The sequence below is a fragment of the Dicentrarchus labrax genome, unplaced genomic scaffold, assembly GCF_905237075.1.
Source record: "Dicentrarchus labrax unplaced genomic scaffold, dlabrax2021, whole genome shotgun sequence".
Lineage (NCBI taxonomy): Eukaryota > Metazoa > Chordata > Actinopteri > Moronidae > Dicentrarchus > Dicentrarchus labrax.
Window position 1 is genome coordinate 17,079,611 of NW_026136706.1, and position 14,328 is coordinate 17,093,938.

The following is a 14,328-nucleotide window of genomic DNA, read 5'->3' on the forward strand; positions in this document are numbered from 1 at the left end:
ATTGAATCTCATGAAGTTTAGCTTTCATCAAGCAAGCAAGAAACTAAAGTTATAAATGACTGCAACTCAAAGATTCAATTTAGATCTGTTTATCACCTGTTGTTGGGCTGAGATGTTTTTAGTGGTATCTTCTAAATTAATCAACATTAACATTAATTAAGCTAGTCTAATTAATTTTCACAAACTGTAGCTTCAACTTCAAAATGCAGCAGAAGATGTGAAATGTTGATTGTTGGTTGATATTGATTGTTCTGACACACTGATATATCAGGTGACTTTTACACCAACATTTTCACAAACCTGTTGATGCAAATACTGGAGGTTCTGATTGATTCTGAACCATGAGGGTCATGAGTGATTGGATATGCATAAAGACTTTAACTGGGAGACTCCTGTATTGAACATTCAGCTAGATCGTTGTTGAACTGCAAAAATGTTCGTGAAAACGTGAAAAAGTTCACTCATAGTCAAAGAGAGATGTTATCGAGTGGTCCCAGTTAACCTGCAAAAGCAGCGGTCAGCGCTGGGAATAAATAAGAAGCCTGCTAACGTTACCTGCATAGTTTCAACACTGCCTTTGCTAATAAAAAATAACAAGCAGAGATAAAAAGGTCTGATAAGAGATTTGTTAGTGTCGGAGGTCAACAAATCCAGGTATTCTGTCATTTTGGATCCAAAATGGAACTAGCTATTGGAAACAATCCTACAAAAATAATATTTCTTATAAAACAACTGGTTCAGCTAAGTTGCTCAGTGAAAAGCAACTGATGAGATTCAGTTTTAGGCAACTTTTTTTCAACAAATGTTTGTAATAATATATATACGTAATATAATTTACTGATAAACTATGGTTTTCCTCAGTGTTTGCGCACATTTCGATGTCCCTATGATCAAGCACCTCAAAAGCTTGCTAGTGTTTCTTATAAGATTCTAATTCAACCTACAGCTGTGTACCTGTCATACTACGATAGTGTAACAGCTGAAAAGAGGTTTTGAAGAAATGCAGAAATCAGCTTTGAATTCTGTGGATCTAAAACCAGTGGGAACAGTTGTCTTCAGTGCATCCTAAATCTCCAAGCATTCCTCTAACTACAAATCATTTCTCACCTTAAGTTTGTCGTATCGGTCACTGAGGGCTGCCACTTGGTGGTCCCGGTGTCGGCCAACCAGTTTACACAATGCACAGATCAACTGTTCGTCTGTCACACAGTACATGTTGACCTTCTCATCCTCATGCTCCAGACACATAAGCCCTCGCAGATGGGAGTCCAGCAAGGGCTCGATCAGACGGTGGCCCGTGAAAGGCTTCTTGTTGGGGTGGGTGGCTTTTAGACACTCGTCACAGTATGACACCTCGCAGGTGACGCAGGTCTTCACGGCATCCTGTGGAGGGTCCTGCTCACAGAACTGACACTGCACCCGGTCACTGGGAGATGTCATGGCTTTGCTGTCGGGGACGGCTCGCTCGCGTCGGGTCTCGTTAGGAGAGTTAGGTCCGCTTAGAGAAGCCTTCTGGTAGCGGTCAATGATGTTCTGCAATGTAACGTTGCGTTTGAGTCCCTCTAGGCCCCTCTGGTTGAGAGTGATGACATAGCGACAAGTTGGGCACTGGAACGCGCTGATGGACTGAATTGGCTCGCTGGGTGTGCAGTGTGAGACAAGGATACGATGGGCACAGTTGAAACAAAGGCTGTGAGCACAGGGCAAGAGCAGCGGGTCCTCAAATAGCTCCAGACAGATTGGGCAGGTCAGCTCCGACTCCAGTGTTTCCATTTTCAGGCAAAACAAAGTGGGGTCGTCAGCGAAATCCAGGGAAGCTGATCAGCTATCTGTAAAGGTAACACAGATATTAATTAGAAAATGGTCATAGCTATGAAAAGTGTTGAATCCTTGAATAGGAGTTAATTCATGAGTTGCCTTGCATTGTGTCCAGTTGAGCTGAAACCATTATTTGATTAATCAATGGGTTGGAAATGAATGTGCAACTATCCCAATGATGGAACGCAGTTATTTTTCAAGCAAAACCAAACATTCCTTTGTTTCAGCTTGTTAATTGTGCCGATTTTCAGCTTTACTCCATCCTATGTGATAATACACTTTGGATTTTGGACTTTTTGTTGGACAAAACAAGCTATTGGAAGACATTAACTATGGCTTTAGGAAATTGCAACAGGCATTCTTCATGATTTGACAGACCAAACTAATCAAAAAAAGAATCAGCTGATTAACTGATAATGAAATTAATTGTGAGTTACGGCCCTATTGTCCAAGTTTACTTGAAAAAAAAGTTACTCATCATGCACACTCTGGCTCTATCATCAAGTACTTATGATAATAAAAACAAAATTATTGAAGCCTGTCGAGTTTCATTTGATTTCCATTGCAAAGTGAATATGAAAACATGAATAAAAACTGTATTATTACTGTATGTAAATATCTGAGAGATTTCTGATTATGGAAATGAAGCAAATTGGAAAAATAATACAAGCCAGCAGGAGAATACTCATACGTGCATATACACATATAGTTATATATGTCAGCATATCAGACGTCTATTTTGCTGAACTTACAACTTAAAAGAATGCAGCAGCGTCTCATTTTAATTTGGCACAGGAATACTCTAGCCTGTCCCCATGTGTTCCTCTCTATACTGTAGTCCGTAGGCCAGCAGGCCAGTGAGGACTGACAGCTCAGCCATGCAGAAGTCTATTGGCCTGCTTGCTGATGGCTGGGGTTCCACACTATCACAGACACTAAGCCTTTGTTCCTGGCCAGTCAGACACCCCAGCTGCGAGTGGACACACTGTGCTCACAGCGTCTCTCTCTATGTGAACTCTCTACCTCCACTCATTATGTGTGAAGAAGGCAAAAGCTCATTATCAGGACAGTCGGGCACAAGTAGCCCTTTTGAAGTCGTGAGGATACAGCAATTACCTCTGAGCCACAGACCTGGGTTTGTTCTTTCCATTCTATTCAAATCTTCACAGACATTCAGCTATCCCACTGTACTGTACAAGACAAGAGGCGATTGTTGCACTTGTCTCTGGTGACTGCCGCGATGCATCTGTGGGCCTTTGTTTCTTTGCTATTTTGTTCTTTACAGACAAAGTGGTGAATGCAGGTGTCTAGAAGTTATTATTAGAGGATCAAAGACAACCTCTTCACATGCAAACCCCTGTCTTAGACAAAATATGTTAAACACCAAGCCTTTTGACACAGACATTGTTTTAAAGTTTATGTCTTATCATTCATTTACCTATTCTCTTTAACATTTCAGATACTCCCAATCTAAACTACTGTTACTGTTTGCAGTAAACATTTCCTAACTAATTCATGCATATTCAAGTGGCCTAAAACCAAACAAATCTACACAAGCGATGGTGCATAAAACTATTCAATTACTTTGTCTAGTTTTATCCATTTGCCTGACATGTTTTTACTTTAACACACAAGACAACATCACATCCTTTTTAGCAAAGCAATTAGCTACATTACACCACAGTTGGTGGACTCGCACAGGTCTCGTCAAACAGGTCGAGTCGCTACTTTGACCCAGGCTGTCCTAAATACAAAATGAATAAAGAGCTTTGTACGAAGAACACAATGCAAAGACGTTAATCCTCTGATGTCATCGCCTATGGTATAAAAACACCCCTAAGTTACAGAAAGCTTGTAAAACAACACTGTGGCCGAGAGCCACTGCAAACTGCATTACAGCCCCAAGTACATTACGCACTGCTGAAAGCTCTCCCATTCATACACAGTTTACTTTACCCACCGATGGATTTCGCCCCACTTTGCACGGCCGAGACATTTCTGCTGAGGGAAAACTTCTGACCTGAATCATGAAAACATATTTATGATAACAAATGCACAAGCCATACACCCCAGCATGCTGTAGAGATGGGCATCCAGATGGGACAAATCTTCACAGCCCCAGTAATCCTGCAGCAGGAGCTGTCATTAAGCAAGAGATTGAGCAAGAGGTAGCAAGCACAACAGGAAAAGTTGCCCGACAATTCCAGGAAAGCCAGCTCCACCTACAGCTGGAGCGCTGGCCAGTACTGGAAGAAGAGAGAGTGCAGACAACAGCGAGTGTGTGTGTGTGTGTGTGTGTGTGTGTGTGTGTGTGAGAGAGAAAGAGAGAGAGAGAGCGAGAGAGAGAGAGAGAGAGCGAGAGAGCAAATAAGCAGAGGCACAGGACTGTGCACAGCCCCAGCCAATGTCCTCACAGGCAGGTTAGTGTCCTCTCAGCCCTGCCCATTCACAAATTCAAAGCATCAGGATCAGTTTCGGGTTCCCTTGTGTGACCGCCCCTCTGCTTTCTACCCACACAATGCCGTGGATTGGAACTTTTCTTGGCTATGCCGCCAGGGATTCAAAGAGAAAGGCTGAAGACACAAACACAGCTGAGAAGGCCACCTGAGAGGCAGCAGGGCTCATCTGTAACGTGGGACAGAGGTCTGCGATTCCTTCAGTGTCCAAAAAAAAAAAACAAGGTGGAATAAGCTAACTACATCCCAGTCTGTGTCTCCAGAGGCCTGTGATGTCCAATACACACATTTAAAAAAAAAAAACATACAGCCTCTCTTAGAAAATCAGCGTCCTAACAGCAAAAATTAAAAGGCAGTAAGAGTCCTCTCTGACAGACAAGACTACAAATGAAGACAGATACTGCGTAACATCATCTGCTACACAAGGCTGTCCCAGTTGGCCCTCATGTGGGAATCACAGAGGTACCATCTGCTTACCATGTGCCTCTATTTCCAGACACACCCCCGCTGTGCTCCATTTGAATTCTCCTGTCATTCAAAGGAGTCCCCAGAGTGACTATCCTCTCCGAGAGACAGATACACACTGTAAATATTAAAGACAAGCTAAAGTTCAGACAAAGCGGTGGGTGTGAGCTACACTGCTTAGGAGATGCACATGGGAATGTGACTGGCATTCCCTAGGTTTCCCATGGCATTCCCAAACTGGGAGGCAATATAATATCATTGAGAACACACAACTGAGAAGCTCCAGAAAAACATCATCATCATCAAAAACTAGTTTGTTTTTTAAAACATTAAAATTCTGCTTATTCTTCCTCTCTTCGACTGACTCCAGACGTTCACATTTAAACTCAATGTAACCGCAAGATCAGTGTATCCTGCTCTCGAAAGGTGCCTGTCTATGCAATACAAAGTTTTACAAGCAAGGCTTTGTGTAGGAAAAGTTTTACTACCTTTAAAACCGATTCCAATACTGAGAGACTTATAATAATAGTGTACTGATAGTGTATTGACATTCTGCATGGTGCCCAAACAGATTCATTGTTCAATTCACTTAACTAAACATAAGTTTAGAACTGTAATGCAGCCTTTAAGAAAAGAACATCACAAAAGCTATATCATGGTTAGGCCTGTGTATCGGCATACGCTGCTATCTAATGGTTGGGGAGTTTTTGAGAATCTATAAAACATCACAAAACAAAATATTGCTATATGATATGTTTGATACAATAACCAGAATCTCATACAAAAATACAGCCTCTCAAAACCAACATTAAATCTATATAATTCTTTAACAGCCATGTTTGTTACGGGCAAATAGTTTGAGGAGAAATCAGTATAAATTGTTACATTTAGTTGCAGTGTGTAGTTTATGTGTTGCACAGCAGAATTAGGGTTCAGGATGAGCACGTGCAGCAGACAGGACAGGTGTGAGGCATGTGCACTTAAGTGCGCTGCGCTTTGTCAGATGATGAACTTGAGCACCAACTTAACATTTGGAGGGGGTTTATTTGATTAGGAAGTAATGGGTCATTTAGAGATGAAACAATTACAATGTCTCAGATAGGAGGACAATTACCTGCTCAAGCACTTTCTAATCCTTTTGGTTATGGTCTTTTATCACCTTTAATGATGGCTCTTAACCATGTATTCTGCCACTGAAAGAGTGTGATTGCTCTTTGTCTTCTTTCCTGGGGCAGACACCTAACATATTTATCTGTAATCCTGTCTTCCCAGCGTGGCTGTGACCAATGTGTGGCCTGTTGCTGCTCCCTAAAGCAGCCAGCTCAGCAGCGGCCCACTCAGGCCTAATGTGATTTACAGCTGTAGCAGCACAAGCCAGCTGATTAGACTGACAAATCTACCTGATCTGCAGCTGCACACATTACTGAGATTAGCTGCATGAAGCCTGGCCCTGACCAGCAGCCATTCTTACAGATATCTAAACGACTGCGGAGGGCAATTTAATTACAAATCGAAACTTTGAGGCGACTGAATTAAGAACTCATCTGTTAAACAAGATGAAAAGTAGGACTGTCATAAGTTTTCTGCTGCGCACTCGCCTGGCAAACTTCTGTTCACACGGACATAAAATTGTTATGAAAGTAAAAGATGACTCCATTAAGAGGCTCGCGCTTTCGTCGCGAGTTAGCTTACAGGGTGTTTTATAATGGGAGCCCCACATGAGGAAATGGCACCAAGAATCGATAATGTACATAATGTTTGGGGCTAATGAGTTTCTTACAGACTCCGAACTGGAAATAGAGGTTTGAAAAGGTCAGCCTAACGAGTTATTTCTTCCATTTCTCTGGACGCTTACGGTGTCTGTACGGGTCATCCTGGTCAGCATCACAAGTTGCTCCATTTCCTCTCTCGCGGTTTGGCAAGTGGCATCAAGTAGGGAGGGAGGGGGAGAGAGAGAGAGAGAGAGAGAGGGGGGGGGGGGGACGGCATCCTTCCCACAACCACAGGAACCTTACAGAATGTGACTTTGAAAGCATGTGGCTGTAAGTCTGCTGCTCATTGAAGACATGTCTCACCGAGCTCAGGAATATTTGAAGAAAGTAAGCGGCCTGTTTTTCCGTCGGAAGTTGCCTCGTGTGCTTGTAGCAATATGAAAACGTCATATAAGAGGAATGATGTTTTTTTTGTTTTGTTTTGTTTTTTATTGCTGCGAAAGAACAGTCAAAGAGTGACATCGTGTGGCGGATTTATAAACTACAGCAAACAGGTTCATGTTTCATTACTCAAGAGAAGAGGAGACCCTTTCTTACTATAAAAAAAATGTCGCCAAAATTACATGGAGACATTTAACATTTAACTAAAAGAATAAGTATAATTTAATTTTGTCTAATCATACTGATTTTTTTTGTATTTCTCCGAATTCTACATGCAAACCTATTGCAACAACAATAAAAAAAATAGTCTTTATACAAACCCATTAGTTCAGGATGATACTAATGGTTCTGTATAAAGACCTCCACATGTGTTGCCATGGTGACAGTTTGATATCTATTTGTCACAGTAGTGATCAAAGGCAGCACACTCTGGTGGGAAGATGTCTAACATTCCTCCTCCCAGGAACAAGATAAGTTACTAATTAATAAGGGAAACCACAGACCCAACTGCAATGTCCCAGTTTTACTCTTCATTAGCTTCATGTAAAGTGACTCCTGTGTGCGTTATGCATGTAGGCCTGTCACAAACGCTGTCCAGATGTATTGCCAGGGGAGAAATTCCTGTATCCTTTATCTTATCAGGAGGATTAAATGGTATTTTGTAGGTCACAAGGATACCAGAGAATGGATGAAAGGCTGGGTTTTATTTCCCCTCAGTAAAGGTAATAAAAAACTTTTATGATGACTAAGGAAAGGTGACACTGAGAAAAGGAAAATAGCGCACTCTAATTGTACCCTCAGAAATAATGTTACAAGCTACACTCCAGTGGTTGCTCTCACAAATTATATCATATTCTTTTATATAGAACTGATGCAGATTATATATTTTAGGAAATTCTAAAAAGAGCACACTAAATACTTGCTTTGACACTGGAAACCTACTTTAGCTACTCCCACTCTCTTTAACACTTTTTAATCACAAAATCCCCCTCGGTCTTCTCACTTAGTCATCTTATCTCTCAAGTATTATCCACAGTTCAAAACATGAAGGAATCTGTGAACACAACAAGGCCAAACAACTTCAGCACTTGCACAGAGCCCTGCCTGGAGGCTTGGAAACATATGATGACTCAGTGTTTGGGTAGCAAAACATAGAGGCTCAGTAAAAAAAAATATAGAGTTGAGGATGACCTTCTGACTTACCCGCCACATGATTACATCCATAAACAGACAGGAGAGGAAATAGCCACCTTTAAAGTCAGTCAGTGTTGATATTTGGGCTCTGCCAAGCTGATCCAGTGCAGTTGTCTGAACTTTTAGTGGAGTGACTCGTCTCTTTTACTCCCTGTGAGTTTCTGACCCTCTAACCCTGGTCTCTAAACCTACGGAAAACCAGCAGGAGGATCGAAACTTTCCACCCTTTTCTCTCCACTCACTGAGGACTGTACCTATCCCATCCAGATACAGTGGGCTGCAAATTGTTGCACTAGCCAATCACACTAAAGGGGCAGGACTTGAGCTGGTTTGGTCTGTCACTCAGGGCTATCAGAGCGTGGACTGTTGCCATATCTCCCAACAAAGCTTTGTTTTGTCATACTTAAATAAACATCATCCAAAGAGCTGAGCTCAATGCCAGAAAAGCAACATTTTGTGCATTAATAACACATTCTTTCTTGGGTTTTTTTGCATAATTAGTAGGATGACATTTGGAAGTAATATCAACCATTTTCAGGCAAAATCTGAACTGCTATTGAATGTATCCTCAACAAACTCAGTCTGGAGTAATTGCGGATGGAAATGAGTTGCATGCTCAGGGCGAGATTCAATACAGCCAAATGAAATAGTGCATAAGTAAATACAGTAATCAATAATCACATACTGAAAGGACAGTGACGCTTTGTGTCCGAGTCAATGGCCTGAGGCAAATGCTTACATGGATAAGCAAAGATATATTAACAGACAATCCACTGTTTTTGCCACACAACTACCATATTCTGCTGGCAGCTGACATGTTCGTTAGCAGAGATGGTGATCAAAAGTTGGGAGCTTCAATTCAGCAACCTTATTTCTCAGAGCGATTACACCCTTTTGTTTTTTTCCATGTGAAAACACCGAAATGGAAACACACAGGAATGTATTGTGGTTGCGACAGTTGACTTACATAGTGTTGAAAGTTGTCTCAGATTGTTGGCACCACTCTTTGGCTACGTGGAAAACGTTCCCAGCACAAACATGTGCTTGCTGACACGATTGGCATCCAAACAGGGATGCCGATCACATGAAAGTTTGATCAGTTTCTCAGCTCTGGATATGAGCCCACATTCACTGTTTAACTATGAGGTTTGAGGTATTTAGTTAGAGGGCCATTACCTCGGACGACCCTGTCAGCGAGCATCAAGTCAGTGTGTTTGATACGGTATCTCTTGTTTAAAGCAAATGTTTATGTTATGTGGTAAAGCCACAGCACATAAGACATGGATTGATTTGGATTAGAAGCAATCCAAAAAACCTAGCCAGGACTCCTTGTGTTTCAGTTTAGCCTGCAGGGTTCAATAAAATATGAAAAGAAACCTGAGAGCAATGAAAACAACTTAGATTTTAAAAGTATGTTAAGGCAGATAATGTCTTGAAGGAGCGTAAACAGATTAATATGTCAGTAATTGCATGAGACCCAATGCAAATGCAAAGGTTACGGCAGTATGTGCGTAATGTGCAGTGTGGAAAAACATGCAGTGAAGCCTAACAAATCAATTCAGTTGTATTGAAATAAAAAAAAAGCTCATAGCTGCAACATCACCACTGATATTGTGTCTTCACTTTCCTTGCTAAAATTCAAACATATAGACAAAAAAAGCATGCAAATCGTTTTAGAATCCCTTAACTTTCTCAAAGCCTAACTTAAAAATCTCAAAGAGACTTAAAGGGGACTATTAAAGTGTCACCTATTGGAAATTCAGATGATCCCTTACCTCTCAGTCTGTTAGTCAGTCAAACAGTCCATAGTCCGGGTGACAGATGAATACAGAAATGAAGCCCAGGAAGTGATGTTTCTAAAAACACCGGCTTTCCTCAGAAGCCTTCCTTTAGCTCCTACTTTCTGTCTGGGCTCTGCTGCTTCGTCTGTCTCACCGCTATCTCTGAAATTCTCCTCACACAGCCTCTTCTTCTCTAATCCTCTCTAAAGGAAGCCGAAAACTGCTCCAAATGGTTCAACCAGGCGTCGACTTCTCAGGCTTTTTCCCTCTTTGTATTATTTTGTTGGCTGGGATCATTAACTTAGTCCCATGAGAACATAAGGAGGTAAATAACCCCCCCTCCTTCCTGTGGGAGGCTGTCAATCACAACTGATGATGAGGTGGTGGTGGGGGGGGGGTGCCTTTAGCTGCCAGGGAGGCACTCCTGATTGGTCACCAGGGAACAGAGGTGCCCTGCATGACAAATGGGAGCACTGGGATAGATGGGCCTGTAGAGATGCTCAGCTGAGGTTACTTGCACATTTATAATAGACGCAGCTCATTCATTTACATGTCATTCCAAAGAAAATAAAGGCTTGGAAATGAGTGAGTAATCAAGGTTGACATAGCAAATGTTTGTTTTATAAAGTTGAATTTAGGAAACTGTCATTTACGTTATGCATTACTAACGAGCTGAATGTTAGGGTCAACACGAAGAATCACAAGATCTTTAAATGACTCTTTGGTACAGTCTGGTCACCCAGTGGGGGACTGGGAGGAAGGCATAAAGCTTCCGTTGCCATGGCGGTGTGGCAAGAGCAATGATGCATCTTGGCGCTTGAGCCAAATGCCACTCTAATCTTTTCATTGGCAAACCTTCAGCTCTCTCTTCACAGCTTGTTTGTTTCTCAGTCAAGCCTACTGCTGTCTGTCACTCTCCAGTTCCTTCCAACATCCCATGCCAATCTGAAGTCTGCTGCATTTTGTAAGGAAAAGAAATGTGTGAAGACACTGTTAGCAGGAATAACAGCTCCTGAGATGGGTCACTCCGCTCCCAGTGACCACAACTAAACTCTTAGGCTGACAGTTAAGGAGAGACAATAGACAAATTAAGCATGACTTCCACTGTGATTCCTCTAATGGATTTGTAAACAGCACAGCACACATCCATTTCCTGTGTAACACACACACAGCAATGCTACATTATTCTGACATCACTCCTCAGATGTATGCCACCTCTCCACTAATTTACAACAGCAACATAATCTACAAGACAGTGTTATTGCCTCTGCCCAAGGCCACACATTGCTGTATGTCCATAAATTGCCTGTGAAATAATGGCTTTGCCACTTCATTTCATTTCAATGCAATGAAATGCCATGAAACTCATGACATTTACATGGACTGTGGAGTCACACTGACATTTGAGGCCAGTTCTTTTTTAAAGGTGAAAATGGTTTGCCACCCCAGGGTCAATCCAAAGTCACTCCCCTTTTCTGAACTGCAATAAACATTAAGTAGAAAAATGTCTGTTTCTGTTTTAACCATTTCAAAAAAGAAAACTTGCCAGCGCTGCGGTTTTAGCAACTGCTCCCACCTCACCCACTGGAAACCCAACCTGATCCTTGATGCAGGCTAACACATTAAGTTTTTGTGATTTTCAGTCCTGAAAATGGACAAAAAAAAAACATATTTTTGTGTATTCCTTTGCCTCATTAGCAATTTCACTTCCACTGTTGATAAAATAGAGCTCAGAGCCACAAGTTTATCTAGTCCAGGGGCTGGGATGCTGACAACAACAATTACATTTTTTGTTTATGTATTTGTATAAGTGGCAATCAAGATGTTGACGTTCTTGGTGTAATCCTTGTAAAATTACTTCCAGAAAATTTGTTGCATTATACTGTACATATATTCTCTTATCAATAAGTAACAGCACTGTCGAAATAATTATTCAAAACAAATGAATATTCATCCCCACTAAATAAGGCCATTTGCTGCCTGAGGCAGTTCTCTTGGTGGCGGTTGGCATCAAGCTGTATTAATTGGAAAAAGAACTGAGAAGGGCCAGAAAATCCCTCCTGAAGGAGAAGATAAGAAGTTGGAACAAAATAGGCTGTGAAATCTGATGTTACACAAACTTTGATGGGTAAAAAAGAAACAGGATTTCTCTCGGGGACTGGGCTAAAGAGACATTTGTATAAGCTGCATCATCATGTTACAAGGTTATGCCTCACCTTAGTGCTTAGCCACCAGCAAGTGCAAACTCATTTTGCACTGAACAAAGAAATCCTGAAATCTGACTGTAATCTGAGGTGTCCAAAACGACATTACGCAGAAAGGAAAGTATAAGGAAATACTTTCATACTGGACAAGAGTCATATTGTCCTTATTGTCAACATCACCAGAATTGCCTCACTAAAGCAAATCATCACAACTTTTACATTAGATTCAGCAACCAAAAGAAAAAAGGCAGTTGACTTACATGCTATTGTCCAGGGTGAATCCTCTAAAACACAGCAAGTTATAACTCCCATTGATGGCTCAGGATTCTTTTTCAGTAGCACATGGATGAGAGACTAAACAAAACATACAGTAGCATCCTGGCTAGTCTCTTTCCACACTCCCTCCCTCATTGCTAAACCTCCCCACCCTGCCCCAGCCCCAGCCGTATGCTCACGCGAGCGTAAAACGTGCCCAGGAAGCGTCACTTCCACTGGGTCATTTCATGGATACTGTCTCCATTAATGCTCTGGCCCATCAACCCCCACCCTCTCCTCTCTGGGGTTGCGCTCTTGCCCCTGGCTCCCCACCCTCTCAGCAATAAGACAAAGATGTAGCAAATGGAGAGACAAAGGGGGGTGCATAAACCTTGGGGACCACATTTTGATGAGTTTCTGACTGCACAACCAGGCCCCGAACAGATGGGATCAGTCTCCAGGGCTCTGCTGCATGGCTGCATTTAATACACAGCTCCATACATCCTCACAATAAATGTAGTATTCTGCTGCTCACTAAACGACACTCATCACATCATACACCACATGCGAGGCAACACAAAGCAGAATATCATGTTATGTTTGCCATTAAGCCCTTAGAAACTACTATAATTAAGGTCTCAGGGCACTAATTGAGTTAGCACATGCTTTGGCTTCAAGGTTGTCTTTCTGAGTGCAAACACTGATCTAAGCAGCGACGATTGTTTTCCTAACTAGGACAGTCCAAAACAGTCACTCCTCATTTTGCCAATAAACAATGAGATGAAAGCGTGGTCTGTCCTCAATGTGGCAAAGGTTCAAGATTTTAATTGCTTTCATCCCCAAGGCATACCGCCCATAACTAAGCAACACACATCCAAATCCAAACATCAAGTAAATAAATGAGCACTAAGCCAATTAACACTTACTCCAATTAATCTTTAACTTTCAACAGACGTGTTATTTGGTGAAATTCGAGGTAGAATCCCGGAGAACATTTCCCCCTTTGAACTGTCAAAGCTATTCATCAGGCATGCGGGGTAGAAACAGAGTTGTCTATAGAATATCTGCTGCATACATGTCACATTAGCCGATGTCTACACGCATTTACCATGCTTTATGATTAGCTGGCAAAACATATAGGACTGTTGTGAGCATTGACCTGGAATTGATTCTTTGCCTCCGAGTATGCTGCAGGTTTAACATGTTATGTTCATGGTTTTGCCAACCGCAGAATCAGTTGTCAACCTAGTTCTCCTCGTTGGTGTAGCAAATGAATAAAAGCTGTGATCTTAAATGGTATGATTGAATTCAGTATGAAAGACACACAAAACTGCATAGTTTAAAAGACAAGTGTGTAAGATTTAGTGGCATCAAGCGGCGAACTTGCAGATTGCAACCAACTGAATACAGCCCGCCTACCGGGCACAAAAGAGAAACGACACAGACCCTATCTAGAGTCAGTGTTTGGTTTGTTAGTAATTTTAAATTGATACCATTATAATGTACATCTGAAGTTGCTGTAATGGTTTACTATATGTGTTCATAGGATTAACATTAACATGAAGTCACAATATAAAAATGCTTGACAAAAGAACAAAAGAGACGAAGGCCAAAGGAAACATTTAAACATCTTTCACCAAGAAAACCAGTTATACTTTGTGGTTTAAAGCAACACAATGAAATACTGTGCTGTCTGACGTTTTCTCATTGAAATAAAACAGTGAAGGAGTTTTGGGAAAGTAAGGTCATGTGTTATGTTCAGTCCACACCACAGCCCCATAGCCTGAAAGTCTTGGCTTTTATTTTTTCCTGAAAAAAAAAGAGTATCCTTCAGAAAGGGTGCGGTGAACGCCTGCTACATTCTTTGCTGCTCAGAGAAGTCTGTAATTGCTTCCAGCTTCTGAGGGATCTACTGTAGAAAACTAGTGTCACGTCTTTATCAAGAATCTCCAACATCTTTCAACGACACTGAGCTTATCTTATGAGAGACGGCGCTGGTAGA

At 41.6% G+C, this 14,328-nt stretch overlaps 1 protein-coding gene across 7 annotated transcripts in view; it reads right to left on the reverse strand.

The window, feature by feature from the left end:
* mid1 (midline 1) overlaps window positions 1–14,328 on the reverse strand; it is a 28,406-nt gene that overhangs the window by 11,961 nt on the left and 2,117 nt on the right. For 2 of the 7 annotated variants that reach the window (XM_051404979.1, XM_051404972.1), the window contains exon 2: window positions 1,108–1,829. In XM_051404979.1, the coding sequence (XP_051260939.1) occupies window positions 1,108–1,773 (666 nt within the window). In that variant the 5' untranslated portion in view covers window positions 1,774–1,829. Of the gene's footprint in view, window positions 1–1,107; window positions 1,830–3,778; window positions 4,420–6,594; window positions 6,668–8,095; window positions 8,334–9,861; window positions 10,054–12,331; window positions 12,451–14,328 lie in introns of those variants that run through there. The other 5 variants (XM_051404976.1, XM_051404975.1, XM_051404973.1 and 2 more) reach the window with 5 other exon arrangements.